This window comes from Saccostrea echinata, unplaced genomic scaffold (assembly GCF_033153115.1).
Source record: "Saccostrea echinata isolate AGI-Se365-2 ecotype Australia unplaced genomic scaffold, CSIRO_AGI_Sech_v1 ptg000001l, whole genome shotgun sequence".
NCBI classification, from domain to species: Eukaryota; Metazoa; Mollusca; class Bivalvia; order Ostreida; family Ostreidae; genus Saccostrea; species Saccostrea echinata.
The window spans coordinates 4,719,824-4,747,733 of record NW_026889750.1 but is presented as its reverse complement, the minus strand read 5'-3'; the positions used below and the strand labels follow the sequence as shown (position 1 = coordinate 4,747,733).

The 27,910-nt window shown below is 33.2% G+C and overlaps 1 protein-coding gene across 3 annotated transcripts; it reads right to left on the bottom strand.

The window, feature by feature from the left end:
* Positions 1 to 302: 302 nt before the first annotated feature.
* On the bottom strand, positions 303 to 27,910 carry LOC133183782 (mucin-2-like). 3 transcript variants are annotated; one of them, XM_061318706.1, is made up of 17 exons: positions 27,408 to 27,910; positions 10,457 to 11,362; positions 10,176 to 10,351; positions 9,620 to 9,788; positions 8,828 to 9,027; positions 8,570 to 8,700; positions 8,337 to 8,461; positions 6,476 to 6,564; positions 6,097 to 6,193; positions 5,862 to 5,976; positions 5,389 to 5,428; positions 4,965 to 5,062; positions 4,515 to 4,664; positions 3,518 to 3,543; positions 3,292 to 3,416; positions 2,573 to 2,608; positions 303 to 2,125 (listed from the first exon to the last, which is right to left on the bottom strand). In XM_061318706.1, the coding sequence occupies exons 1-17, from the start codon at positions 27,508 to 27,510 to the stop codon at positions 1,619 to 1,621; spliced, it is 3,093 nt and encodes a 1,030-aa protein (XP_061174690.1). In that variant the 5' UTR covers positions 27,511 to 27,910; the 3' UTR covers positions 303 to 1,618. The 3 variants fall into 3 exon arrangements, with proteins under 3 accessions (XP_061174690.1, XP_061174676.1, XP_061174683.1); XM_061318692.1 differs by lacking the exons at positions 2,573 to 2,608; positions 27,408 to 27,910 and having other exon boundaries at positions 10,457 to 13,620; XM_061318699.1 differs by lacking the exons at positions 4,515 to 4,664; positions 27,408 to 27,910 and having other exon boundaries at positions 10,457 to 13,620.

The window sequence follows — 27,910 nt, the reverse complement described above, 5'->3', positions numbered from 1 at the left end:
TAATGAAATGCAATAACTTAATTCAGTTCTGTATCTTTCAAGAAGACATTTTTGTACATAGTAACCCAAATCTCTGAATATAATTATGTCAGGTTTTGTGATTTTAAACTGCCATTCCCATGCAATTAATGGAATATAAAGTACATGTACATTGAGGAAAGACAAAAATAAATCAGAGTTCATCAAAGGTGAAGGTTAGAGGGGATATAGGAAAGATGGGAGATTGATACATGTAAAGTGTTGCTTATCTTTGTTGTTTGCTTTTAAGGCAAACCAAAAAGTTTTTACAAACTGACACAAAATCTAGTGCACAATGGTCAATAATTTATTAAGATCATAAATAACAGATCATTTATTAAGTAGAAAACATTTGTTCAAGTGCAATGAAAAAAAAAACATTATAAATATCACATAAGCTCAGCACTAAGTCACAACCCTATTACCGGGAACAAGGATAACATTTGGAAGAGGAATGTCGATACTGCCTTTTATAAGAATATATAGGGAATGTCTGATAAAAAATTAATGATTTCAATTCTCCAAGAATATAAAGAATATGTCTGTTAATAACTGCTTCATCTTCTGAAACCCATGGTACCTCCGGGGGTAAGAGAAGCGAGACTGACTGGGCTCCAACGCTAACAGCTCCCACTTAACAACAATGCAGGTGACAATGAATATATATTAAACTTTTCAACTCTGGAGTTTTTTCTGATGAAGACTGTTATCATGGGAAATAATTTTTTCTTTCCTAAAAAGTATGTATACAAAACAAGAAATTGTGGAATGCTTTAAACAATAAAACACTTGCAAAACATAATGCTATAAAATAGGGATATTTCTCAAAACATAATGAAGAGACCAATCAAATTTCAAAACAGGAATGTGTATCCAACCTTTCAGTATACTTGCAGAAAAAAAATATCAAAGCATTTGAAAAAGAGGTGCTTGTAGAAGTACTTGTAGGCTTATAAGCCTAAACAAACCACAACTTGTGACATGCTTTTTGTCATATAAAAAAATAATTCCAGAGAATTGCTCATTGTTTTGTATGGGAACACATAGAATTAATTAAATAATTAAAAATAAACATTAATATCAGTCTACAAGTATAACTTTGATTAAACTACAACCAAATAAAATTTATAAACCTACCATAACCAATCAAAATAAACTAAATAAATGCAGTTTTATTATAATTATCAATATATATAAGAGATCCTTTCAACAGATCTAACAATGAGTTCTTATACATCACTCAACTATGCAAATTATTGTAAAAATATAAATGCATGATTTTCAACCAGAACTTGCAAAATATTTATAGCCCTATCATTTAAATCACCAGCAGCTCTTCTTAGTATCTAAAATATTTCAAGAGCACTCCTTTTAAAAAAAATATTAAATATATCTCAACCAAATGTAGAGGAAATCCTTTTACATTCAATTACTTATCACTACATGTAGTATAAAAATCTAAATGTGCCTCCAGTTTAGTAACAAATCACAGTTATGTCCCTTTGACAGGTAATTGTGGGACAAAAAATAACCATCCATTTTTCTTTCTATACTGAATACTAGGCAAACTCTCATGGAACTCAGTGATGAAATCACCTAGCTATGCTATATCCGCCATCCCCCCTGAGGAGTTTCTGGTCCACCCCCCTGATTTCACTGTCACAACAGTGGGGTGAACAATATTCTGGAGTTCATTCCTCACAGCTGTTATTGTATTTTCTGGGGTCTCCCCAGGATGAATTTCTTTTGATACAACATCAGTCATATCTTCCCCTTCTGGGGTGCGTTTAAAGGGTTTTTGATGTTGGATTGGTGGTTTTCGGGTCAGGTCACCATTGGCAGACTTGACCCTTCCTGACCCACTTTGACTAACATAACTGGATTTCAGTCTGTCTGTGGCTGATTCTTCAGTAGAACCAAAACCATTATGCTGATAAGGTTTGGGGTCTGTTGAGTGTTTTGAAGAGGGTTTGTCTTTGCTCAGACTCCTTAGAATGATTGGTTTGGGGGGCTCTGTAGTGTAGGAGGTATTTGGCACAGGTTCTGGGAGATTTACAGCGGGTCGCTTTGAGTGATGACCCTTTCTCTCCACCTCATCCTCAGGAACCTGTAAAATTTGGAGAGAGTTAAAATCAAATTTTCTTCTTAGTCATCATCATCTTCTTCAACTTTTTTGCAGTGTATAAAATTCATATACATATATATAGTTATATGTTTTATGAAATTCGGTTTTGTTTTAACTTCTGCTTTTATTACATAACAAGTATACAAATTAAAACTAAATTTTGACAGGTTGGACTCTTTATTTCTATGGGGAGAGAAAAAAAATTCGACAACAAATTTAAAATGAAATGCATGCAAATAATCAAGTGAATTGGACTAGGTCCATCAACCAGATTCATTGGCCATCTTGGAAAAAAAAATAAATGTACTGAAAAAAATAATAAAACTGGAACTCTTTATACTGTGGAAATTGTATCCATGCACTTTGATTGTGAGGAACAAGAATTATGAACTGCGTGATTCAAGAGTGGAATACAAGACTGGAACTCACTTCCTTTGTTGAACCCCTCCTCATGGGTTTTACCAACTGTATATTGCAGTAAAAGACATTTTAATATCAGACTATTATCTTACTTAATGGTGAAAGAAATATTGGGCTTAATATTATCAGCTTTACCGAGTTTTATTGAGCATAGGATAACTATTTCTAAAATGAGCATTTATTCTAACTCGTTGATTACAGTCAAACTTTGTTATATCAAACACAATGGGGCTAAGAAAAGAACCCCTTAAAAATATCCAAGGATTCAAGATACTGAGATTAAAATACATAAAGAAAAAGTGGCTGTGACTTCCATTTCACCTTGACATATCCATAGAATTTAACCTGCAGCTATCAATGCTCGAGATATCAAAGTTCAACTGTACTAAGTTGCTTGACCCAATCTTAATCTATTTATGATTCAGAAGTCCTCTACCAAATACTCTATTGGTTTACTTTGATTTTTTTAAAATAAATTAACGTTTTTCTTTCTATATTGAATAAGGTTGAACTTCGGTATCTCGAACACAGATATCTCGAATACATTGGATATGTCGAAGTGATTGGACAGTCCAAGCCCTTTTTCTTTAAGTATTTTACCCTCAATATCTCAAACCCATGGATATCTTGAAGTTTTTTCTTGGTCCCATCGAGTTGAGATAACAAGGTTTGACTGTACTTTCTGTTTACTTGTTTAAACATCCATAACGACACAGAAAATAACCTACCACAGTTTTTGGCATGGAGATTAAAGTCACCTCATCCGCTGCCCTGTACGGACTCCACGTGGTTAGACCCTCCCTCCGGGAACCATGGTAACTGGGATTTACTATCATAGGTTCATGTTTCTTTTCTGCATCAGCATATAAATAATACAAAGCGAAAGCATGGAGTAAATTAAATATTGAGAATATTTTTTAAACAAAATACATTTATTTTCAAAAATTTACATACCTGGCTTCTCCTCCTCTTGGTTTTTCCTGAAAGAAAAAAAATGGAGGAACTATGAAAACATGCCAACATTTTTGCAAGAACGTGAACTACTGTGTAGTCCTACAATACATATACTCAGGACAAGTATGTAAATAATTACCCAGTGGGTGAAGTTGTAATCTCCTCCTCTGGAAAAACCTTATTTCTGCTCAGAAGAACAGTTCAGGACATAAGAAAGCAGGAAATCAACTGACAACTTGCACATTTAATATAGCTTTGCATAAGTTTTTTATAACAAAGTTTTTTTTCCCTCTATCTTGAATTTTGAATGAAGAACTCTTCTATTTATTTTTGGTTTTACAATAAAAGAACATGCAAACAGAAACTTTGTGTGTTCCTAAATTGGGTGTGTGGATAAATGTTATGCCTCATCTTAATACAGCAAAAGCAAGAGTGGGTGCATACAACTTGTATACAACTGTAGAGGATGAAACAACACTGAATTTTACAATATACAGTAAAACTTGGATATACAGAAGTCACTGGGACTTTGAATTTTGCTTCCTTATAACTGAGGTCCTTTATGTTTGTATAAGGAACATAATGAAACATTTTCTACGGGATTTGTAAAATGTTCCTTGAAACCAAGATTTCCTTATAAGGAAGTTCTGTATAACAGAGTTTTACTGTATAAACATGCAATCAAATAAATTATCTATCTATATTTACATTATTGTAACACTTGCACATGTAGAAATATAATATGCCAAAGAGCTAAAATTTGCAATATCCAATTCCTTACCAAAATATAACTGTGCAAGCAATATGTGACATTATTATCAGATGATACTGCTATAATGTCAATATTTTGGTAAAACTTAAATTTCCAATTCATGCTGTGTGACTGAAATTCATTGTTTCAGAAAAACAAAAATATTAACAGATTTTTTTTCTCCCTAGTATAAATAAGGGATATTTGTGTGATTTATTTAGGTGTGCATTCACTACATCAAGATACCTCTCTTTGAATAGGGACACGGGGGATTTACTCCTGGGGCTAGTAGAGGGGGAGGGGCCCTCGCTCTGAGACATAGTACTTTGTTTGGGTGACAGAGCTCTTCTATCACCAAGCAAACTTAATTTATCTTCAGAATTTTCTGAAGAAGATCTACAGGAAACAAAGAGAAAATCTTGGTAGGTATCCAAAAATAATTAAACCATGCAAATCATTCTCATGACTTTTCTTGTTGTCAGAATGATCTTTTACTTGCATATTCTTATGCTGCAGATACAATCAAATACATATTTTCTTTGAATGTCACAACCTATAGTCAGAATTTCCATTCTCAAACCTGGTAAAGGGACAACAATCACTTTCACCGTTTTATCAATAGATTTCAAAATTATTTTTCATAATTCTTTCAAAAAAAATCTTTTTAACCAGGACAAGTAATTTATTGATACATACTCATCAAGTTGAGGAGAAATTAGGGAAAATGCATCATCCAACAGTTTGTGCATCCTCTTCTTGGCGTCTGAGAGATTCTCAGCTTCAAAGCCTTCGTTCTGAACAAAACAAAACATTACACATAAGTGGAAATTTTAGCGAGACACAAATTAAGCAATTTGTCCTTAAAAATTGGTATTTTATTTATAGCGAGAAGTAATTTTAGCAATTTTAAAATGCTCACTAAAGAAGCTATTACAAATAAAACACAATTAATTTTTAGCGATATTCAATTTTAGCGATCTCAGCATTCTCACTAAATATTCTGCTTTACGGTGTCAAATGGAATACAGTAATAAGTCTTATTTTTAATCTTTTGATATATGTCTACTTTTTTACAAACTGAAGCAGGGATCAATAAGAAATTGTCCATTTTTTTTTTTACCTTTTCCCCTTCTGCCTTTTTCCTTCTTCTCTTTTTGGAACTAAAAACGGAAAAATAAAAAATAAGTGTTTCATGACAGGAAAAATAGGTAATGATCAAGATATTTTGAATAATCAAGAGATATGTAAAAAATTTCAATCATTTTATAGAGTTTTTAACATTTTTAAAGTCTGATTTTTTTTTCTCCAAATGCAGATGTTAAGTAGAACATGGATTGACTATATATAATTTTAAGTTTTTATGCACAGAAGGTATCCAGAAATATAATAAAAGTACAGATATCTTTCAAAAGTAGACAATGATTTTACTATATTCTTCAAAAATAAAATTAATCTAAAATAATGACTGAATTAATAACTGGCATTTGCAAAGTAAAATTAGTTACCATAGTACAGACTTTGTACAGTGTACATAGTTACCACAATTTGTACAGTGTACATAGTTACCACAATTTGTACAGTGTACATAGTTACCCTTTAGATGAGGTTCTGAAGACCTCGGGCACCTCCCCCTCTGGAAGAGGGGCATCTAACACATTGTCTAACTCCTCTTGAACAGCAAGGTACTCCTTCATCATGTTTTCAGTGTCTGAAATCAATTCAACTTTTTACATTTAAATCATTCAAGTATTACACATTTTAAAAACAATATAATGTATAAGAAAATAAACAAGGTACTATAATTTTTTACTAGTATTAAAATCAGTACCTTCCTTTTTCTGTCCCTCTCTCCTTCTTTTCTCTCTCAATCTTTTCTTATTTTTCCTTCTCTCTTCTGCTACCTTCCTCTGGTATTCTGTTTCATCCTAAAATAAATCAAAACTCATCATTAATTTATGGCTCCAAGGATTGTTTACTCCTTCTTCTATAAAACAGGAGTAAACAGGAAAACACAACCCATCCCCCCCCCCTCCCCCCCCCCAATACCTAAACATACTGAATCAATATTTTTCAATTTAAAAAAAATCTTGTCTAATCCATATATGATAGATAAGGATTTTTTTGGATAGCAGTGCTCTTTTGGATATTTTTACAGCCATTAGTTAATTTGTGAATGGCACAAGTTTATAGAAAGACTTAAAATATACCTCCAAAGACATTGGCTTATATTCTCTGGATGGCTGAGGTGGGGCTGACGAACCTAAGTGAGTTTCCCTCTCAATATTATCAAAATCCTCTGCAAAATCAATACAAAATAGTATATATATAAGTATAAGTATAGTATATAATAGTGAAATAAAGAACCAAACAACCATATTGTATAAAGATCTTGTAGTAAACTATTTCAAATAGGTAAGTTATTTATAAAAGAGGACTAGTTTGAATTCAACTACTGTATTTGGCCGAATATAATACGCATTGGTGTAAAATACGCACCCCCCTTTTTGAGCCTGAAACTGGGGAAAAAAACGCAGTTCGGTTGTATTATACGCAGCAGAAAATTTTACCAAGCAGTGTTTTGAACTTTTGAAAATCGCGGTAATTTTCTATGAAAATCGGCGCGGAGATAAAGTGCCGAAAATTTACAGAACACGATATTTTATTCAAATGCGTTTTTTATTTCTTAATCTTGACTTTCCATATCGCGGCAATCTGGAGTAAATTATTTATTTTAGCAGAGCACGAGATAATGTTGCATTAAAGTATTAACAGAGTTTATTATTAATTTTTTTTAAGCATACGGTGATATTGAAATTATACGTCGCCGTATCCTAACTATTCTTTGTGGAAATAATTTTATTTCAACAAAGCACGAGGTATTGTTGCAAGTTTAACAGTTGTCATATTTATTTTTAGTTTAAAGTAATCATGTAAAATTAACAGGGCAAGCGATATTGCAACATCAAAGTATTCATAAACTACGATTTTCCTCTTTTGAACTTGAAATTAGTTAATTAAATAAATAGCTGATGTTATCAAAATAAAATCAAAATTTAACAAGCGTGTAAAGTGTAGTTATCAACACACCTCCAAAGCTGTGAAAAATGATGTACAAAGATGGGATATATGTCTTCATACATCGAGGTAATCTTCGTGGATGCTTTATTTTCTACAAAGCACGTGTGTTAACACTTAAGTTTCAACATACTTCATATTTCCTTTTTTAACTCTCAATCATTTTAACACGAGGCCGATATAAGATAAAGTATAAAATTACATTTAACAAGCTTTTAACTGTTTAATGTGTCGTAATCAACACACGCTTATACATACGAAAGATCATAAACCAACCCCTGATTTTTAACAAAGAAAATAATCACAGCCATTAATAAGGGCAGTAAATGATCAGTGCTCTAACTGTAAAAACAATGCTTTGGAGTCGGTAAACAATTTAATTGCCTGGAGGGGTGTTGAGGGGTAATTATCAAGTGACAAGCGCACGTGTTCACAACATTGGCTTCCATTCATTGGGACGTATAGAGGGATGTTTATGTTGAAATGAATTTTCTCTGAGTTATTTAAAACCTAAAATAAATTTTATTTTAATGTATTTCATTAAAAAAATGTCTTATTACTTTTTTGACCAAGTGCCCGACTGATTAGGTACATGTGTACTATGATTACTGAAGCACGTGGCAAAGGAATGTGTCAACTTCTATAAATAACATCGTTAATGGCGGCCTACACGGAGACGATGAACATGCAGCTCAAATTAATTTTAACTTGCTTTTAAATTTAATTAAACTATCAAAAGGTTATAAATATAACATTTTTAACAAGCCTACATTCCAACAATAACTTTCCGAAGTTTTAAATACGGCGATAAACAGCAAGAAATTGCATAAGTCTCGAGGTAATACTACGGTATGTGGGTATGATAGCCGTGTTTCACATGAAAGAAAAACCTATCAAAATCCCATTGTGGTGTAAAATACGCACCCCTTTCTCACAGAAAATTATTTTGGGAAAAAAGTGCGTATTATATTCAGCCAAATACGGTATCCGTACCTGAAGGGGGTTTCCTCTTCTTCTTTCGCTTGCCCCTTTTACTCGGTGATGGTATCAACCCCGTGTCATCCGATGCCAAGGTAGCAGATTCACCAGCCGTAGAATCTTCTCTTGCTGGCTTTTTGCTGATCAAAAGTAATAATTTATAAATAAAAATTTAATTCACTGGATTATGGAGAGAATATGAGTCTCAATAACAAGGTTTTTTTAATATGCAAGACCGGTAAACTTACCCTGGCTTTTTAACAGTGGCATAGGTTGGGTCCTCCATATCTTCACCCTTGGTGACCTCATAAGATTGCCTCTTTTTCACATTCTGTGTTGAGGTGCTAGGTGACTGAACCATCTCTACTGACTCATCATCCTTAACGTGAATTAAATAATACTAAACTTTAATTAACTGAAGACGCATATACAACATTGATCTTAATTTTGTTTAATCCTAAGGGAATCATCCATATTCTACATGAATACTGAGTATAAGATAATACCTTTGTTCCACCTTTCATCTTTAGAAGTTGGGCTGGCTCTCCTTCTTTTAAACTCTCTGGACCTCTCTTTTTGATGATGAAGCAGAAAATCACCCAAATGACTATGATGACAAGTACAACTGCACTGACAGCCACACCCACCACCCACAGATTATTGGCCTCCTCTGGAGCAGCACCCCCACTATTCCTTCCATAATAAGCTGCAAATGAGAGGTGGAATGTAAAGCAAAATAAAGCGTTCTTTAAAGAAGCTCTAAACACCAATGAGAAATGTTTTTGGACTTTAAAAAAATGTATCATAAAGATGTACATAAATTTATTAAGTTTCTTTATTCAACATAGGGTACCTGCCATATGTTATTTCAAATTGTGCCATTTACTCACTCACTCATGGTAGTATTCCATTTTACATCAAAGGGCAGATCACTCTAAGAGCATAAAACTACCATGGAAATAGACCTCTTCAGTGAACAGTGTTTAGAGCTTCCTTATTTTAATCAAGTTTACATTATTACTTCTGCTGATCAGGTCTGAAAGACTAAGAGAAAACTAGTTCTTGTGATGAAAAGTTTTTTGATGATGTCTAATTCCTTCAGTGACAATTTTGTACTGACCTTGACCACTATGTATAACTTGAACTGACACAACTTGATCTCAACTTGAACAATATTAAGTTAATATCCCACAGGAATTAAAAGTAATACCTGAGGTTAAAGTTGGTGAAAAACAAAAATAAATGAAGAGATCAAAAAGACCATCCCCAAAAACCAGTATGATCTAAATCAAACTTACTACTGGCTTTTTCTGCAACAACATATCCTAACTTAAGAGCCATTTCCTGGTCACTAAGCAATCCAAGTGTCCTAACAGCTTCTTCTGAACGAACTTGGGTTCCATTTTTGGTAATCGTGTAAACAAAGGTCACATTTCCTGTTCCCTGTGTCCTGGTAGCATTTGCTATCTGTTAAAGTGAAGCATAAAAAAAATTATTTACATGAGTGAGAGATGATTCACATTGACAAGTTAATTAAGATAACCATGGTTATTCTGGTTTTTTTTTAATTCTTAAAAAAAAATCTGGATCCAGAATTTTATAGTTTTTGTGATATTTCTTTTAAAGAATTCATCAGAATTGCTTAAGATTTATCAACAGAGGACAATTATAAATTAATGGTGTTTGAGCAGAATAAATCTGATTTCATTTTAACTTTATCCAACTTATTGAAAAGTGTGTATGTATTCACTTGACTTGACACACAAATATATTCACCATTTCAACTTGATGGATAAAACTAACATAAAATAACATTTTATAGATACTAGTATCATCTGTGTATGGACAACTTACTTCTACAACAGTGTCTTGGACTTGTGCTGCACGCTTTCGACGAAGCGGTTGATACGTGCCCTCTGCAATCTGTTTTTGTCTCTCAAATGCTTTCAAATAGGCAGTTGCAATTTTAACCTCCATGGATAAAATGAAAGTTTTGTTGGTAATATCCTCTGTCATAGGGATCTTCAAGACTGTAATATCACAAGATTATGAAACAACATACCTTCTGGTATCTAGATACATGTAGTTCAGTAAAATTCAGTTTGTATTTTATCCACTAAAGATTTCAAGCATACCTGTAACAACCCAGAAGGTCCTGACATTAACTGTTGTTGTTGGGCTTGGTGTTGTTGGTGTTGTTGTTGTTGTTGTTGTTGTGGTAGAGGGAACCTCTGTTGTGGTTGAACCCTCAGTTATATTACCTGTGACCACTGATGAAGAGACTGTTACAGTTGACGATGGAAGCTCTGAAGAAGTCATATTCATCTGCATCTCTGTAGAGCTTGGGATAAGGGTAGTGGTGATGTTAATTGTTGCTGATACAGTGGAGACCATATCTGTTGTTGATACTGTACTGTTGACACTTGATACCAGCTGAGATGCCTCCATCACTAGAGTAGACACCCCTGATATACTAGTCTGGACACTTGATGCGTCTGGTATTTGACTTGTCGATGCAGGTGATGGTGTAACACTTTGGCCTGGTGTAGGGGTACTTGATATTGTTGATGTTACAAGGCTTGTTACACTGGGTGAAGATGGAGTGGGACTAATGTCTGGAGTTGCAGATACCGTTGTTGTGAGAGATACCTCTGGTGTTGATGAAATTGAAACTGCTGCCTGGCTGGAATTTAGCACATTAACTGAAGAGGTTGTTATTACAGAAGATGTATGCGGAGTTGATACAGTTGACAATGCTGCCTGAATAGTACTTGATGTCACTTCCACTGAGCTAACTGGAGTTACTGTTACCAAAGGAGGTGAAGAAAATAATGAAGTCAGAAAGGTGTCTGGAACAGTTGGCAAAGTGCTTTGAAGAGATGTTGACTCAATCTGGGTGGTACTTTGAAGAGATGAAGAAGCAACCTGGGTGATGCTTGGAATAGTTGAAGAAACAACTTCGGTATTGCTTGGAATAGTTGAAGACACAACAAAGGTCATGCTTTGAACACCTGTTGTCACTGCTGCAAAAGTTGATGACACTGAAGAAAAGAAATTTGAAGTTTGAGAGCTGACCATTGTGTTTTGTGGTGAACTTTGTGCTGTGTAGAGTGAAGATAAATCTGGAACCAGTTGTGAAGACTGATCCATAACCAAGCTAGATAAATTTGGTGACACTCCCGCTGTGCTCTCTGACACCATATTTGTGCTAGATGTGCTCAAAATTCCCGTGCTAGATAATAATTCACTCATAACACCTGATGACATCTGACTACTTGATGTTGGTACAGCTATTGTAGAGTTTGTTAGTACTTCAGATATAATCAGTATTGTGGACATGCTATCACTATTCAGAATGGATGAATTGATCATGCTGGTGATTACTGGACTACTTGCCAGGGAGCTTGGCATACTGGGAGTAACTGTCTCTATATTAGTAATTGTTGGACTATAAGTGCTATTGTAAATTAGTTCTGTTGATATAGTTGACACTATAGGGTGCACAGTACTTGAATTTGATATATCAATTGTTGAATAAGAACTTGAAAGATCCGGTGCTATAGTGGATGTGAAAAGTCCACCTGTAACTTGTTCCGTATAGTTGCTCCATACTGCAGTTGATGACACATTGATCTCTGGTATAGAGGATGTTGACAGGAAGAATTCACTCGAAAACTCAGTGCTTGAGCTGGAAGTCTTTATTTCCACAGAAGGCTGTAAAGATCCATTTAAGAAAGGCATCATTGTTGATTGTCCACTGCTCAATATGAATGAAGTTGAAACAACCCCACTGCTTACATTTTCTGATGAAGATATAGAAACAGAGTGTTCAATCATTGATGAGGCTGTACTGGACATCAAAACTGTGGATCCATTTCCAAAATCTGTTGACACATACAAAGAAGACATTCCTAGCAAACTAGCTGTCAATGCACTACTCATGATAAATGATGTTGGTGAAATGGTTGTTTCTGACATATTTCTTGTAGAAACCATCACTGTAAATGAAGTGGCTATTTCTGTTTTTGACAAATTAGACAAAACTGAAGAACTTTCCAAAATTCCAGTCACCATGGATTCTGTTTGGAAAACAGTTAAAGCTGGGAATGAAGACATACTCATTGTTGCCTGCTGTGTTGTTTGTTCAACCATGGATACATTTACAGAACTGCTTGGCTCAATTGTTTGTGATATGGTTGCAAAAATTGGCTCAGATGAAATGGCAGAAAGCACAGGTGTTGATAAGTTTGACATCATTGAAGGTAGCAGCTCACTGGTTCCCAAATTGCTTGTTGTAACAGCAGTAACAGAAGTGTTTGGTATCAAAGTCGAAGGTGCAGAAGACAGTTCTACTGTTGAAGATACATTGTTTGTTGTAGTGGTAAATTCACTGGAAGGTGTCACTGTTATTTGGACTGTTTCACTAGAGGTGTTGAGTAGAGGAGTTGTTACTAAAGAAACGTCAGTAGATGTGGCTATAAAACTGCTGGCTGTTTGTGGTGTTGTCAGCATTGAACTTTCAAATGATGTTGGACTGTGTGTTGTTACCACTGTACTGACCAATGAATGGGATATGGATGGAACTGAAGAAACATTTGCTGTCAAACTTGACTGAAAATCAGAATTCACCTGAGATGTATATAAGTATGTTGTTAACATCTCCATGGCACTGAAGACACTGGTACTCATCTTCAGTGTAGATGACGATAGTGTTGAATTTACATTTTCTGTGGAACCAAGAGCACTTGAAGGATTTTCTGAGATCATTTGTGAAGTAGAAAACACAGCTGTTGGAGTTAAATTTTGTATAGAACTAACAGTACTTGAAAGGGTTTCTGAGCTTATTTGTGTAGTAGAAAACACCATTGTTGATGTCAAATTCTCAGTAGAACCAATAGTACTCGAAGGAATTTCAGAGCTCACTTGTAAGCTGGAAAATACGGCTGTAGAAGATGGTGTTAAAGTTGTATTCTCTGTAGGACCAACAGTACTTGAAGGGGTTCCAGAGCTCACATGTTTGGTAGAAATAACCATTGTTGAAGATGTTAATACTTCTGTGTTTGAAGAGGCTGAAATGAGTGATAAAGTTTCAGAAATATCTAGAGATGATAACATGCTGCTGGATACCGTTGTTGTGGATACTGCTGAAGTCAGCAAAATATCACTTGATGGTGTTAACAGTCCGCCAGCTGAGAAATTTTGTGCTGTTTGCAATGTAGTTGTGGGAGATCCAGTTAAGGAAAAGGAGCTTAGCAATGCAGATGTTGTCATAGTAACTTTTATTTCAGTGTTTTCTATCGAAGGCTGAATTGATGAGCTTTCAAAGGATGAAACTAGTTCTACTGACTCACTAGCAGAACCTATTGAGGATAAACTTGGTGTTGAGTTAATCACATCACTTCTACTAGCACTAATCAATTCACTCAAACTAGTAACTAACTGATTTGATGTTGACACAGCACCCAAATCACTAGAAATACTGTTAATAATGTTAGATGAATGTAAACTGATTGAACTCGTAAAGGTTGTTAGAGATGATGTTGATGATTCTGGAGTTATATCAATGGATGAAGATAAGAAACTAAAACTGTCTATACTGGTTATCAGGGTATTCACACTTTCTGGGGTTGTTAGAGATGATGATAAAATCACAGATGTAGATTCAACACTTGTGTCACTGTATTTTGATGATGCAGTCACTGAAACAGATATTGAGGAAGAGCTGGTGATTCCTTGAGAACTTGTTAATACTGATTCAGAAGATGTTGTCACTGAGGATGGTAGCACCACAACAGAACTCAGAATGTTTGTTACTGAAGCAGCTGTAGATGGAACAGTTGTTGACAAAGGTACAGATTCCTGTGATGATACTGGGCTCTGTGACACTGAATTGGAACTATCAGTTACAGTAGTTGTTGATGAAACTGTAAATTCTGATGAGGATGATGTCTGTGAAGTTACAGTTGAGACTCCAGACACTGATGCTGAAGATATGACTGTTGGGATCAAGCTCTGTGTCAAGACTGATGTTGTTGATTCTGATGTCATGGATGACTGGGAATCTGCAATAGTGTTACTTTCAGTGACTGATGGTGTTAATATGAAAGATGAAGCCAGAGTTGTTACTGCTGATGGTGATGTATTTGATGAGGACAAAGTTGTTACTTGTGGTGTATCTAAAGTTTGCAACTGTGTAACAGCTGTTAGTGAACCTACAGCAATGCCAGTGGATGTAGCTGTTGGAAGCATGGACCATACTGAGGAAACTGATCCTTGACTAGATATCTCACTGCTAGTTGGTGACTGACTGGAAGATAACTGCTGACTTGTTTCTTCTCTGGATGAAGCCAGGCTACTTGTGCTCGGCTGTACTTGGACTGTTGATATCGCAGAAGACATCATTAAAGACTCTTGCTGACTTGTGACTCTAGTTGTTTGAATATGGCTGGATGTGATAACTTGTTGTGACAGACTTGTAGTTGATTCTGAAGTTTGCTCTGTATGTGATGTTTGAGGGAATGGAGATTGTATGGAATGAGATGAGTAGCTTGATGAGGGTTCAAAAGATGATGTACTTGAAGTTGTTACAACAGAGCTAGTCATAATATCTGTATTTGTTAATACTGTATTTACCAAACTAGTTGCTGATGATGAAACTAATTCACTACTTTGCAAAGGTATTGAAGTCACTAAAATTGTTTCCGTTGCTGAATCTGTTACTATACTAGTCTCAGAGGTTACTTTGCTAGTTTCTGGTGCTATAGAAGTCACTCTGTTAGTTTCTGATGCTATTGTAGACACTACATTAGTCTCTGATATTGTAGTAGTTGCTATGTTAGTTTCCATGGTTACACTTCCTGTTGTGGATGAGGTTAGTAGCACACTGTCACCTACACCAAGAGAAATGAGGGTTACTAAGCCACTGCAAACTCACAGCAAATCACACACTAATTGACTAAAGCATCTTCAAACTAACAATACATAGAACTGTGATACAATATTCTTACAAATTTGAATTGAAATATGTTCAAAACATATCAAAATTGCTAAATAGGAGTATTTAAATAATGGAAATTAATTTCTTCCTCAATTTCTGGAAAAAAAAATTATCAACCAAATTGCAAATTTTATATGGAGATAATCTTGATTGTCAATCCTGAGAAAGTCATGCTACTTCTTACAATTGATATTACCTTACTGCAATATTGACAGATATATTTGAGCACTTATGGAACCCTTTGAAGTGGTATGTCAAGCCTTATTCGAGTGGTTAAGCAATGTAACATTGTGGTACAATGTAAAGTCCCAAGGTTTTAAGGTACATGTTGACCTATATAAAATATTCCTCGGGTATCCACTGGCAAATTAGATAATTACATGTATTCCAAGCTTTCACTAATTAGAAAGCAGGGCCATCACTAGGTTCCTGGAAAGGGGAGCGCAGTGAGAGTCTTTGAGGGCCCTCCTCCCAAATGTCAGAATTTTTTTCATCATTAAATGGATACAATTTTTTATGAGTTCTGGTGCATTCTGGATGTTTCTTTTAATATTAAATAAACAAAACCTCTCAACATTACTTTAGACAGAAGAAAAATGAATTCATTTTGTTTCAAATATGATTCCCACCCCCACTCCCCAAAAAGCAGAAGCAATCGCACCCAATGCACTCTTCCACTCCTAACAGCCTTTATAAGTGTTAGATTTGGGGGGGGGGGGGGAATAAAGTCATGTACGCAACTCTATAAATTTCATATTGCAAATATGGTCCAATCCAGACATTGAAATGTCTATGAACATTTTCATTATTTAGCTCAAAAACCCAAACAAATTATAGCTTTCATATTAAGCAATATTACTTTGGTTGCTATTCTACTATAATCATGTGGATGCCAGGAAATTATATGAAATTGTTCCGCAGGATGCCCAACTGGTTATTTGCATCTAACTGGAAATAACAATAACTCATGCAAATATCATCTAAATAAATGCCCGGTTTTCAGAATGTTATATATACAGTATGTTCACAACTTTAACTTCTTCAAGTCTAGTTCTTGTCATTAAGTATGCAGCTGATATTGATTGGAAATGATGAAAAAGGAGACTTTATTGTGCAGAGGGGAACCTCTGCACATAAAATGGACAGTGATGAACTTTTCCAAGTCCCTTGAATATTCTGTGAAAGTTATAAATCTCCCCCAGATTTGTGCAACTGAACAACAAAAATCGATACAGATATGCCGCATAATTGAATAAAACTTCTCTACCAACTGCAAAGAATTTGTCAAAAAATGACCTGGATTTTGCAAGAAAACATAAATTCTGCAATATTGATCCCAGTACTCCATTTTATGCACTTGCAATTTGTCTAGCTGTCAATTCTGTTTGCCTTCAGAGAAAATTTGTCAAATTGTGCCCAAGTTTCAATTTCCTATTTCAAAGTTACATTAATCAATTGATGTAGATCAACTTAGTTAATATCAATTAGTGTTAGTAAATTAAGTTCAATTTATGATAATGAATAACTAAAATATTTCTCTCAAAATTCTTTCATACACACAGACTCATATGCTAGTAAGTATACTTGTGCAATAACTTAACACTTCTCTGTTTAATGGAATAAATGCCACACGTACTAACAAGAATTTTGAGTTCTTTACAACATGCTGCAGAGCATACTAATATACAGGTACATGTACATGCAGTGAAACTTGTCTAATCTGGATGTTATGTAAGCCGAAATCTTGTCCAATACGGTGTAAACTTTAAGTCCCTTGCAGTTAATTCTATTGTTTTAAATGCTGTTTAATGCAGAATGTTGCCTAATCCGGCCAATTTCTTTGGAACCAATGGTGTCCAGATTAGACAAGTTTTACTGTATATCCATCTAGAACTTTGTGATGAAATGTAAGAGAATGTCTGAATGTTGCAAAGTATTTACATAAGGAAATCATTTAGCCATCCTTCTAGTAGATTTTCTCAAAGCATAACCTTAAAGCCCTTGTTGGTAATACTTCAATGGTGCTTAATTTACACAACAGCAATACACTCTACTGTAAAAAAGGAATACACCACCTTAAATTCAGTCACTATACTTTTGATTAAAGACACTTTTCTAGACCGTGTTAGTTGCATTTTAAAAGCAAAATGACGAAATCCATGAATACATGCAATTTACCCATGAATGCTGTATGTAATTTCTTTAGTTTGAGGGACAAATTATATAGAAATCATTTTTTACTACCTATAGGTATTGCTTTGATTTACTTTATAAAGAAAAACCAGAATTGTTTGCGAGTCTCCTTTTAATAACTTTTAATGAAAGGAGACTTGCAAACAATATAAGAATATGAAATTAACAAATGAATACAACAAAACAACTCAAGTAAGCATGACTATTTTTTTTTTCTAACTTTATACATATAATTCACATATAAACTTCAATAAATCATGAGAAGCCATTGAGAAATCAGAGATGAAGTATATCCTCCACAGCTGTTTCCCTCCTACAAACAATAGTCATTGATTTATTTTATCTGTAATCAATGGACCGTACCAGACAACAAAGACCACATCATCCCCCAAACTCTGGGTGGAGCATCTGTATAATGTTTACAGATATATTATGTGACTAAACAATGATGCAGTTAATGGACATGATCTGTGACATTTTATTTTGCACCTTCCATTACAGTATGTCATAATTTCCAAGTACATGTGCACCACACACATTCTTTTCAAAAAATAAACATCTACGCTATCAACGAAGCTTTTTTTTATAATTATCTTGAATCTTTTAAAGATGACTCATATCTTATCCAGACATTTTACCTTCTCTGGCCAAATAAATTACATTTCAAAGTTTTATAATAATCAATTTTCAATTGTTAATTAACTACTATTTCTTAATTTTGTAAATGACCAAAATGTATGAATACAGTATTAAGTAATTTCTTTTAACAGTAGGTTTTTGTGTTTGTTATGGCCCTTATTCAAATTCATTCATGTTTGATAAGGAAAAGAGTAAAAGTTTCGCATTCACCATCAATGAGACCATTAAAAGATCTTTTACAAACAACCAGTTATCTTGTGTTTTAAGAGCTTTTTGCAGCTTGGCTACAATAGAACTATGATTGTCAAGCTATCTCTCCAGCACAATCAAAATGCCATCCCTCCTACTCAGAGAGATTTCTTTGGGATGAAAATGTTATATCTTCTAAAGGTTTGTAACTTAAGAGATAAAAAAATGAATATGACAGATGAGGAATTTGTTTAGATAATCTTCTTGTGTGTGTCTGGGGGTGAAGAGAGGAATGGTATGAAGCAACATTTGATGACCGAGTCATGTTTCATGTGAAGTATGCAACTGAGAAATCTTTTTTCTTGTGGGTGATCCATTAACCTTTCAAAACATGGTTGTTCCCCCTTTATATCCTGATTGTGGATGACCTACTTATATTGATTTCATGATGTGGATAATCCATTTTTATGACAATCCAATGACTATCATACATGTACATTCCCTTGAAAAACAATGAAAAAAAAAAACATGCTCCTGACTATTAAAGTGTCATAAAAGTTATCAATGCCCAATAATATGTAGATAAGCCTCATTCTAGCCTTTGATATAAAGTAATTTATCCATCATGGCATGGATACTCCTACAAAACTGTGCAAGAAGATTCATTTACTCAACTCACTTAATGACTTATAAACTTGAAAAAGAGGACAAGCTAACAGACATATTCTACAAGACCTGTAACATGTAATGTTTCGCATTGTATCGATGGAGGATATTATAATTTGTAACATATCACCTTTAGTTTTTGAGTATAAAAATTAAATGTAATATAAATAAATATGCTCTTATCATATGCTAAAATCATAAGAAATATGTTCTCACAAAGCTAGAAGTACTTTTGGATTACCTAGTAATTTCCCAAAAGTTTATTCATTTATTTAGTGCTTACATTATTTTCTCAAACCCATGAATTATCAAATTACAAGAAAAAAATATAACACAGATATACTACCTTATTTGGTTAGGGCATTCACCTTACGCGAGTAACTATAGTCATATAGTAAGTTCAAACTTGAGACTTTATAAACTTTAGCATTAGCAAGTGAAAGTCACAAGTCCTTTGGATAAGACCTTAAAAACTAAACTTCGCCCTTTGTTCCAGCAGGTGTTGACACAAAAGAAAGAATCTTCCTACTGTCAGTATACCCAAGCCTATAGCAAAGGTCTAAATTTACTAACCATAGCATAGGTCTAAATTCTGTTTTTCAAGTAATGCCCAAAACAAAGGTCTAAAATTTGTACTTCACATATTGCAGCTGTAAGTTCTCAATATGAGAGAAAATTTTGTTGGACTGTTAAACCATATACAAACAGATTTATCAAACCTTGCCAGGACAGATAATTTTTTTCTTTCTTTTTATTTGATAAGTGTAATCCATTCCACTGTTATTACAAGGGATAGGGTGAATATTTCCTTCTTGTAGCTAGGCAATCAACAGACTCTTGCTTTAGTACTTGGTCTATTTGGACAAATTTGCTGCAATGTTTTTGAAAGTCAAAAATCAGTCAAGTACATATATATAGCAACTAGAATGACTACATTAATGTAAATCTAATTCATCGTGAAGCTCTTTAAAAACCCAAATTATTTAACTGTACTAGCTACTCAATTTCTGGAGTAGCTGTTATTCACAAAGAATATATATATCATAAGGTCAACTCTAACATTTTGTTTTAATAGAATAAATTGGTATCAAGAACCTAAATATCTTTCAAGGTGTCAAAACAAGCTATCAAAATTTTGTCCCCACACGAATAAAACAGCGTCAGTGAATAAACAATTAGGATCGGGACATACATATGGCACGCCAAATTCACAAAAATGAGCTAATCATAGTTTCACAGTTGATAAACTAGGTTTATCGATTGTTAACTATAGTTTACAGACCGTCAACTATAGTTAACGATGATAATCTATATTTCACATATGTAAACTATAGTTTACACGATAATCTATGTTTCACAAGCGTAAACTATAATTAACACGGAAAACAATCATTTGCTACTGCAAAATATAGTTTATCTGATAAATATAGTTTCACGATTTGTAAACTATGATTTACAACTCTAAACTATACTTAACAAATGTAAATTATAGTTAAGGCTTTGTAAAGTATACTTTACAGGCATACAAAGCGCCAAATTCACAAAAATGCGATAAACATAGTTTTACACTTGAGAAACACAGTTTAGGAACAGAATCGCTTATTTTGTATCGGAGATGCACAATTTTCTGTGAAACTAGATTTCACGACTCTAAACCATAGTTTACGATCAAAACCATAGTTAACAATAGTTTTTTTTTTTTTTTTGTAAATTATAGATCGGCTAATCCTAGTTACAGCATTATAAGATTTTGCTATGTTACGACAATTGTTGTTAAATATATATGCATGTATATTTCTTGTTGGCATTATATAAGTAAATGTTCTATTATTTTAAAGCAAATCTAGTTGGAAATAAAAAGAAAAATGACTGGAAAATTATTGATTAAAATTTTATTTTCTTGATTTAAAAGAGAATATAGAGACCGAAATGCGTGATCTGTCATTAATAAAATACATGTATATCTTAGATTCCTCTGTAAATAAAGACATAACACAGTACATGTAACATTGCAGGCGCGGAATTTATTTTTCAACAACCGAATTTTCTTCATACATAAATAAAAGTAGCCTTTCACGGAACAAACACAACAAATATTTGGGACTTCTCTCTCATTCTCTCTCTCTTAAATTCAAAGGAGGACGTTGAAACCCCCACAACCCTATCTATATCCGCCACTGCATTTCCTCTCTTTCAGTTTCTTTGTTTTGGTGATGAGATGTGGCGGGAAAATGCTTGGCACATTGTAAAACGCGCTTCACCCTCCTCTGCTTGAGCAAAAATCTCGTAATATTCTGTCTTTTAAAAAATTAAAATTTTATCATATTTCTAAAAATTTCCCCATGGGAAATGTATATATACACGACATTTTAAAACAAATACAATTAATCCTGTTTAAATAGAGAAAGTAATATTGATTATATATAACTCGATCTTTGCTTTAGATAATGCTCAACACGTGTCCTTAATATCCATTATTTGCTTCTCGCGATTGGTGCCGCGAAATTTCGAATTGAAAACTATCGTTAACAGGTGTTTAGATTCATAAACTATATTTAACAACTCTTAACTATAGTTTACGAGTGTGAATTATAGTTTATTACGATAAACTATGATTGGCAAATGTGAATCATAATTTAGCTCTCAAAACTATAGTTTACGATCGATAAGTATAGTTTACATCTGTTAAATATAGTTTGTGAGTATAAATGACAGTTAATTATAGTTTACAACCGAAATCTATGGTTAACGAATGTAAAACATAGTTTATCTGATAAATATAGTTTCACGATTTGTGAAACTATGATTAACAACTCTTAACTATAGTTCACGATTGTAAATTATAGTTTACAGATGTGAATCTATGTTTATCAACAAAATCTATTGTTAACGTTTAATTACAGACAGATAAACTTAGATTAGCATTCGTAAACTATAGTTAACAACCGTTAAATATAGTTTTACAGATGAAAACTATAGTTAACGAATCGTTAACTATAGTTCACGGTTTGTAAACTATAGTTTACAGTCGATAAACCTAGTTTATCAACTGTGAAACTAAGTTTCGCTAATTTTTGTGAAATTGGCGTGCCATACATACAATTACATTAGATCTATTGACATTTAATCTGAAGTTTGCAAAACTTATAAACAATAAAATCAAAACAGCCCCACATTAAAATACTTTCCATTTTTCAAATTAACAAAATAAATGCAGGAGTTTGTTTTTACATTATCGTAAAATAAATATAGAACTAAGGTGGAGGCAATCCCTTATTTGTGGGAGGGGCAAAAATGCTACTGAAAAATGAAGTTTTCTGATGTAAAAAGTGATTAAAGTGATTCACGAGAAAAATTCCTGTGTTTGGCAAATTCCAGTGGGCACTTGTATTGCTCCTCTATAGAAGCACTGGGGTGATGTCAGAGAGAGAAAGTTTACAGAAACAGTTAGCTGGAGATATCCAAGCACCTGCGCAAACCAATTCATCACACGGACCATCACAAGCCTTCGTCAAACATTGTCACGCCATTACTGCAAACCTGATCATCCTAATTAAAAGACTTAAAATTAGGCCAATTAAATTTTCAAACTGTTTTTTCTTTTTCTTTGGCTTTCTTTATAGATTGATGTACCAAGAGGCTTTTCAATCCATCAGGAGCAGACATTTCAAGCAAAGGGATCCCTCTTCCTGAGAATCTTTCATTTACTTGGTAACAAACAAGTCATTTAAAAAATACTTTTTCAATGTGATGAATGCTTGGATGTAAGAATTTGACTGATATAAATGAGTTTAATGAGTTTATAGATCATCTGAATTAAAACTGATGTTTTCTTACACAGCCAGGAAATACAGGCACCAACTTAATCAATTCAGAGTTTAGAGACCATTTTGACAGGATGCTTGGGTTACTGTGTACATGTAAAGGTTTTATGCTGAGCCCCTCAAAACACTTTCAACAGACTTTTTATACTGTATTAGACTATCATAACATTTTTAGAATATTGCTTTGTGTATCCCCCTAAACAGTGTACAACTATTTATATACAGTCAACCCTGCCTTAGTGAATCCCTGTTTAAGTAGTTTCCTGTTATATGCAATCAAGCAGATTTTCCTTACAGTTTCTCTTAATTATTGACCTTAAAATGTAACCCCTATGATATCGCCTATCTGACAAATGACATATTACCCTATAGATAGGGGTCTTTATAAAATATGCATTATTTATGTGTATGCTTTGTAAAATTGTAGAAACAGTTATAAATAAATCTTTTAAAACAAGAGAAAGTTTCTCATTTCTTCCATTATTATCCCAATCCTTGCATGAGTCACCTTTTAAAAACAACATAAAAATATGAGACCATGCAACACTTTTACTTTAGATGATTTTAACAGTACAAACCGGCTTCTTTGTGACAGGTTCTTTGAACTAAGTGTAACTCATCTGTTTTAGCTGGGTTTGTTTTAATCAACTTAAATCATAATTAATAACTTCATATGTAAATCTCTCGATCCTTATGAAAATATCTGAAACATGGATAATGACATTTTTTCATTCCTTTGTTGGGTTATCATACAAATTAATCTATTAAACATATTTTGGTTGTTTAGTTATTATTATTGAACATTATGAATCAAAGATTATTAATTTTTTTTTTTAAAAAGTACACATATTTATGATAAGATTCATCCTCATTGGCATTGCCTTATGTAGGAAAAACCTGTTATATATATAGGAGAAAATTAAATGCATTTATTTAATACATATATTTCATGGCAATGCTAAGGCCACTTTCAAATATTTTTTTTTCAGAAATAATATCAGTGCATCAAATTTATTTTTATTTAAGGTATTTTCCATAGCATTATATAGACACCATCTAAAACAGGACAATAAAGACCTCTAATTACCCTTTCACCTGCAGATGGTTGTAATCTCTGTAAATAGTAACACAAAAGTTTGTCAACACTGACATTGATTGGATCTGGTCTAACTGGACAAACACTGAAATTATCTTCCTCTCTAGAAATCGGTTACAGACATTTTAGAAAACTGTGGTCTAGGAGGACCCTTCTCTGGTCTTTGAAGTCTGTAGATAATTCAGTTTTTGTTGATTTCTTTCAGTGTTTAGTCGACATAAGTAAACAGATTACTTGATTTATTTTCAACTTATCATTTAACCAGGATGTTTCAGTTTGATAACTTGAAATTTGGTGTTGAATTTCACGGACCATTATACCTGTCTTCTGAGAATTCTTTCCTTCCTCAGATTCTATAAATGTTAACATCATTGACACACATAATACAGTAAAACTCAGTTATAACGAAGTCACTGGGACCTATGAAATTACTTCGCAATATCTGTAATTCGTTATATCCGTATAAGAAATTTGCTAAATTTGTACAGCTGGGGATCCAAGAAAAATTCGCTATATCCGTGTTCTAAACGAGTTTTACTCTAATTACAAATTATTAATATCCCATCAATTAAAAACTTTAAATATAATCTTACCATTTTTTTTTTTTCAAAACTTGGTTTTGTAACTCAAAGATAACTCAAAATATAAATCTTCAAAGAAATTGAATTCTGCTCTCTTTTTAACTCAGAATTAAGCTAAAAAGAAAAATACAGTCAAACCTCATTATCTTGGACAAGATGGGACCAAGATTAAACTTCAAGATATTCAAGGATTCAAGATAATGAAAGTAAAAAACATAATTAGGAGTGGTTGGGACTGCCAACTCACTTTGACATATCCCTGGTATTGAATATATCAGTGTTTGAGATAGCGAAGCTCAACTTTACTGTATATATAAATTCTAATGCGAACAACAGTATTATACAACTATCAATTAATTACCAATATTAACTGGTAAGATTGGCTCATATCTTATCTCTTGGAAAGTTTTACATAAACATGAAATGCGTGCACACAAGAAAAAATAACATGTCAGATGGTCAGGGCAATATATGATCCTTATTACTTAATTAACAATTCATAACCTCAATATTAACCAATAAACTTCAACGGTAACTAGCCTGTGAATCAATTTATAAGAAATCAAGAAGAAGCTATCTCTAATAAAATTTCTTTCCCTATAGGTACATAATTAATAACACTGCATTGTTTAGTTTTCTATGGTAACTACTTTTGGCCTTGATTTCTAAACATGGTCTATGTAAGGTGTCCATGGCAACAGCTGTCAAATTGTTTCCCAGAGGACAGAGTGCAACACATTTCCTTTCCTGTCGAAAATCGTAAGTTTTCCTTTTCTATAATTGATTTCTAGAGAAGAAGGGATTAATTGCGTGACAAACATCACCCCTTGCCTGCAGCAGCTGAGGAATAAAGAAGTTCCGCTTATGTAATATTCATGGACTCTGGCGGAAAACGAAAGAAGAAAAATGCACAATCAGGAGAAGCCAATTTAACAGGTGTCGTGATGGTCTTATCACTGATAAAGAGGCCTTTATAAGATGGTGGCTAATTCCTAACTTGTTTTTGTTAAAATTTTAATTACAGACAATTTATTAAACAATAATTGAATTAATTCTATAGTCTCTAAACACATATTTAGTACTTTACATGAGACTAAACTTAAACTAGAGGTACTGTGGGCTATGATCTCACAAAAATAACACCCCCCATATGAGTATAGTGGCAAAGTCCATATCTTGCTATGAAAAACCCAAAATACATGTCTGATCAAAAGTTAAATGGTACTATGTAATAAAGATTTTGGGAATTTTCCATTAAATTTTATTCTATGATATAAGTGAAGTTAATGATAAAAGGTGGGTACCTCCAATATTATAGAAAAAATGGCTGTGTCCACTATGTTTTGCTAATTAATGAAAACCCCAAATATGTGTCATCAAAATGTAAAATAGGAGGTGCACAATGTCACTGTGTAATGAAGATTCTCTAAAAGCCTCATTTAATTTTATTCAGTGATATAGGAGGAGATGGGGATAAGAGATGGGTACCCCCAAATATCATAGAAAGAATGGCAGCGTTCTATGTTTTGCTATGGGAAACCCAAAAAATGTGTCTCAACAAAATGTAAAATAGGATGTGCACAATTGCACTCTGTAATAGAGATTCTGTGAAAGTCTCTTAAAATTGTATTCATTGGTATAAGAGGAGTTGCAGATGAGAGATGGGCACACCCAAGCATAAGAGCTAGATGGAAGGATGCATGATGGACACCCAAATCACTAAAGACTCCCACTTTTCATGTGAGGATATAATTAAGTAAGAGTTACAAAATTTAAATAGGACATTGATAAAAAAAACAACTTTATTAATTAGTCTAGTTTTGAATAAAAAGTTAAATAATCATAATTCATATTACAAATTTATATTAAATCTTAACAGAATGTTGCTATTCAAAAACAAAATTTGAGTTATTAAGTAATCTCTTGACCACATCACCTTACCATTTGTTATATACTTTTTTTTTTTAAATTTATATATTGCTATGAAAAGAAAATCTGTTTTTTAACCTAAGCGTAATCATGAACATCCATTTAATATGGTAGTAGCAATAACATTAATGCTCTATAGTATTTGCTAGAATTACTCCCATATTTAGTTCCTGAATTATTGATCATGGGATAGGTGAATATTTATAGTATGTCCAATATCTATCTAAGTTTATTGCCTAACAATAAACAAATAGGGATGTCTATGACGTGATAACCTTTTACAACGCATTGATATTGGCTACAGCTTGAATGTTTTAAAGTATAAAAAGTAACCATTTCTTCATCATCTGTTGCAGTTTTCTGTTGATTTAAAAATCAGATTGATTAATCATATTCTGACAGTTGATTAATAAATCGATATGAATTAACATTTAAAAGTTGTGAAAGAAGAGAGGGAAAGGTTATTCATCAAGTTTATATTTTTTCCCAAGGAAACTATATCACATATTTACTATTATTTTAAATTAAAATTCCATAGATAAAAGAAGAAAATTAACATAAAATGAATAAAGTATTATAACGTATACATTTTGACCCATTCTGTATGACCAAATAATTAAAACATAGTTCATCACAGTATATACATGTACTATTTCATTTTTTTTCCTTCTCAATGTTTTTTTTAAATTAAAAATTATAAAAACTCATTTAAAGAAATTCAAACCTCTTTTAAAATCCAAAATTTTTAATAAAGAAGTCAAAAATTATAATTTTTGATTCTATACAATGGAATTTTTATTCTATTATAAGCTATTACTGATAGTATATTATATTAACCTAACTATTATATGATGTACACTATATCTTAATTTATTGAGACCATTCAGATTCATTTATCCCTTTGTCTGACATAAACATCTTCATATTTTAACAAAAGAAACAGAGGTTATTAACTATACACAAGAAACAAACCTTGTATGGAATCATTTGTTGATTGGGGATTCGAACCCACGATCAATGAAATGAACACAAGCACAACACTCAGCACCACTGCACCGTTATCCATTCTTGTCATCAATCAAAATCCAACAAAACGAAAAAGGCTATTAATTTTCACATTTTAACACTGTTATTGAAGTTTTTCAATACATTAATCACTTCGTTTAAATGATGCCCAAAAAAGTTTCAAAGTTTTTTTTAACAGTTTTCGCTTTAAAATTTCGCGTGTGTGAACCTGTTCATGACTCGCTGTAAATTCAATGTGCATCCTTGTCGCCAGACAGGGACATCAAAACTCTCTCTCTCAGTTCATCCCATTGCATAGAAGAAGACTGCGTCAAAGAAAAGGCACATCCCATTTAAATTTCGGCAACAGTGGCATGTCTGTAGACCACACGCTTTCTGCCGAGTCCGTTGTTTACATGCGCTGGCAAGGATGTAAATGGGACTCCGCGTTCTGAAAACCTGCAAAGGGG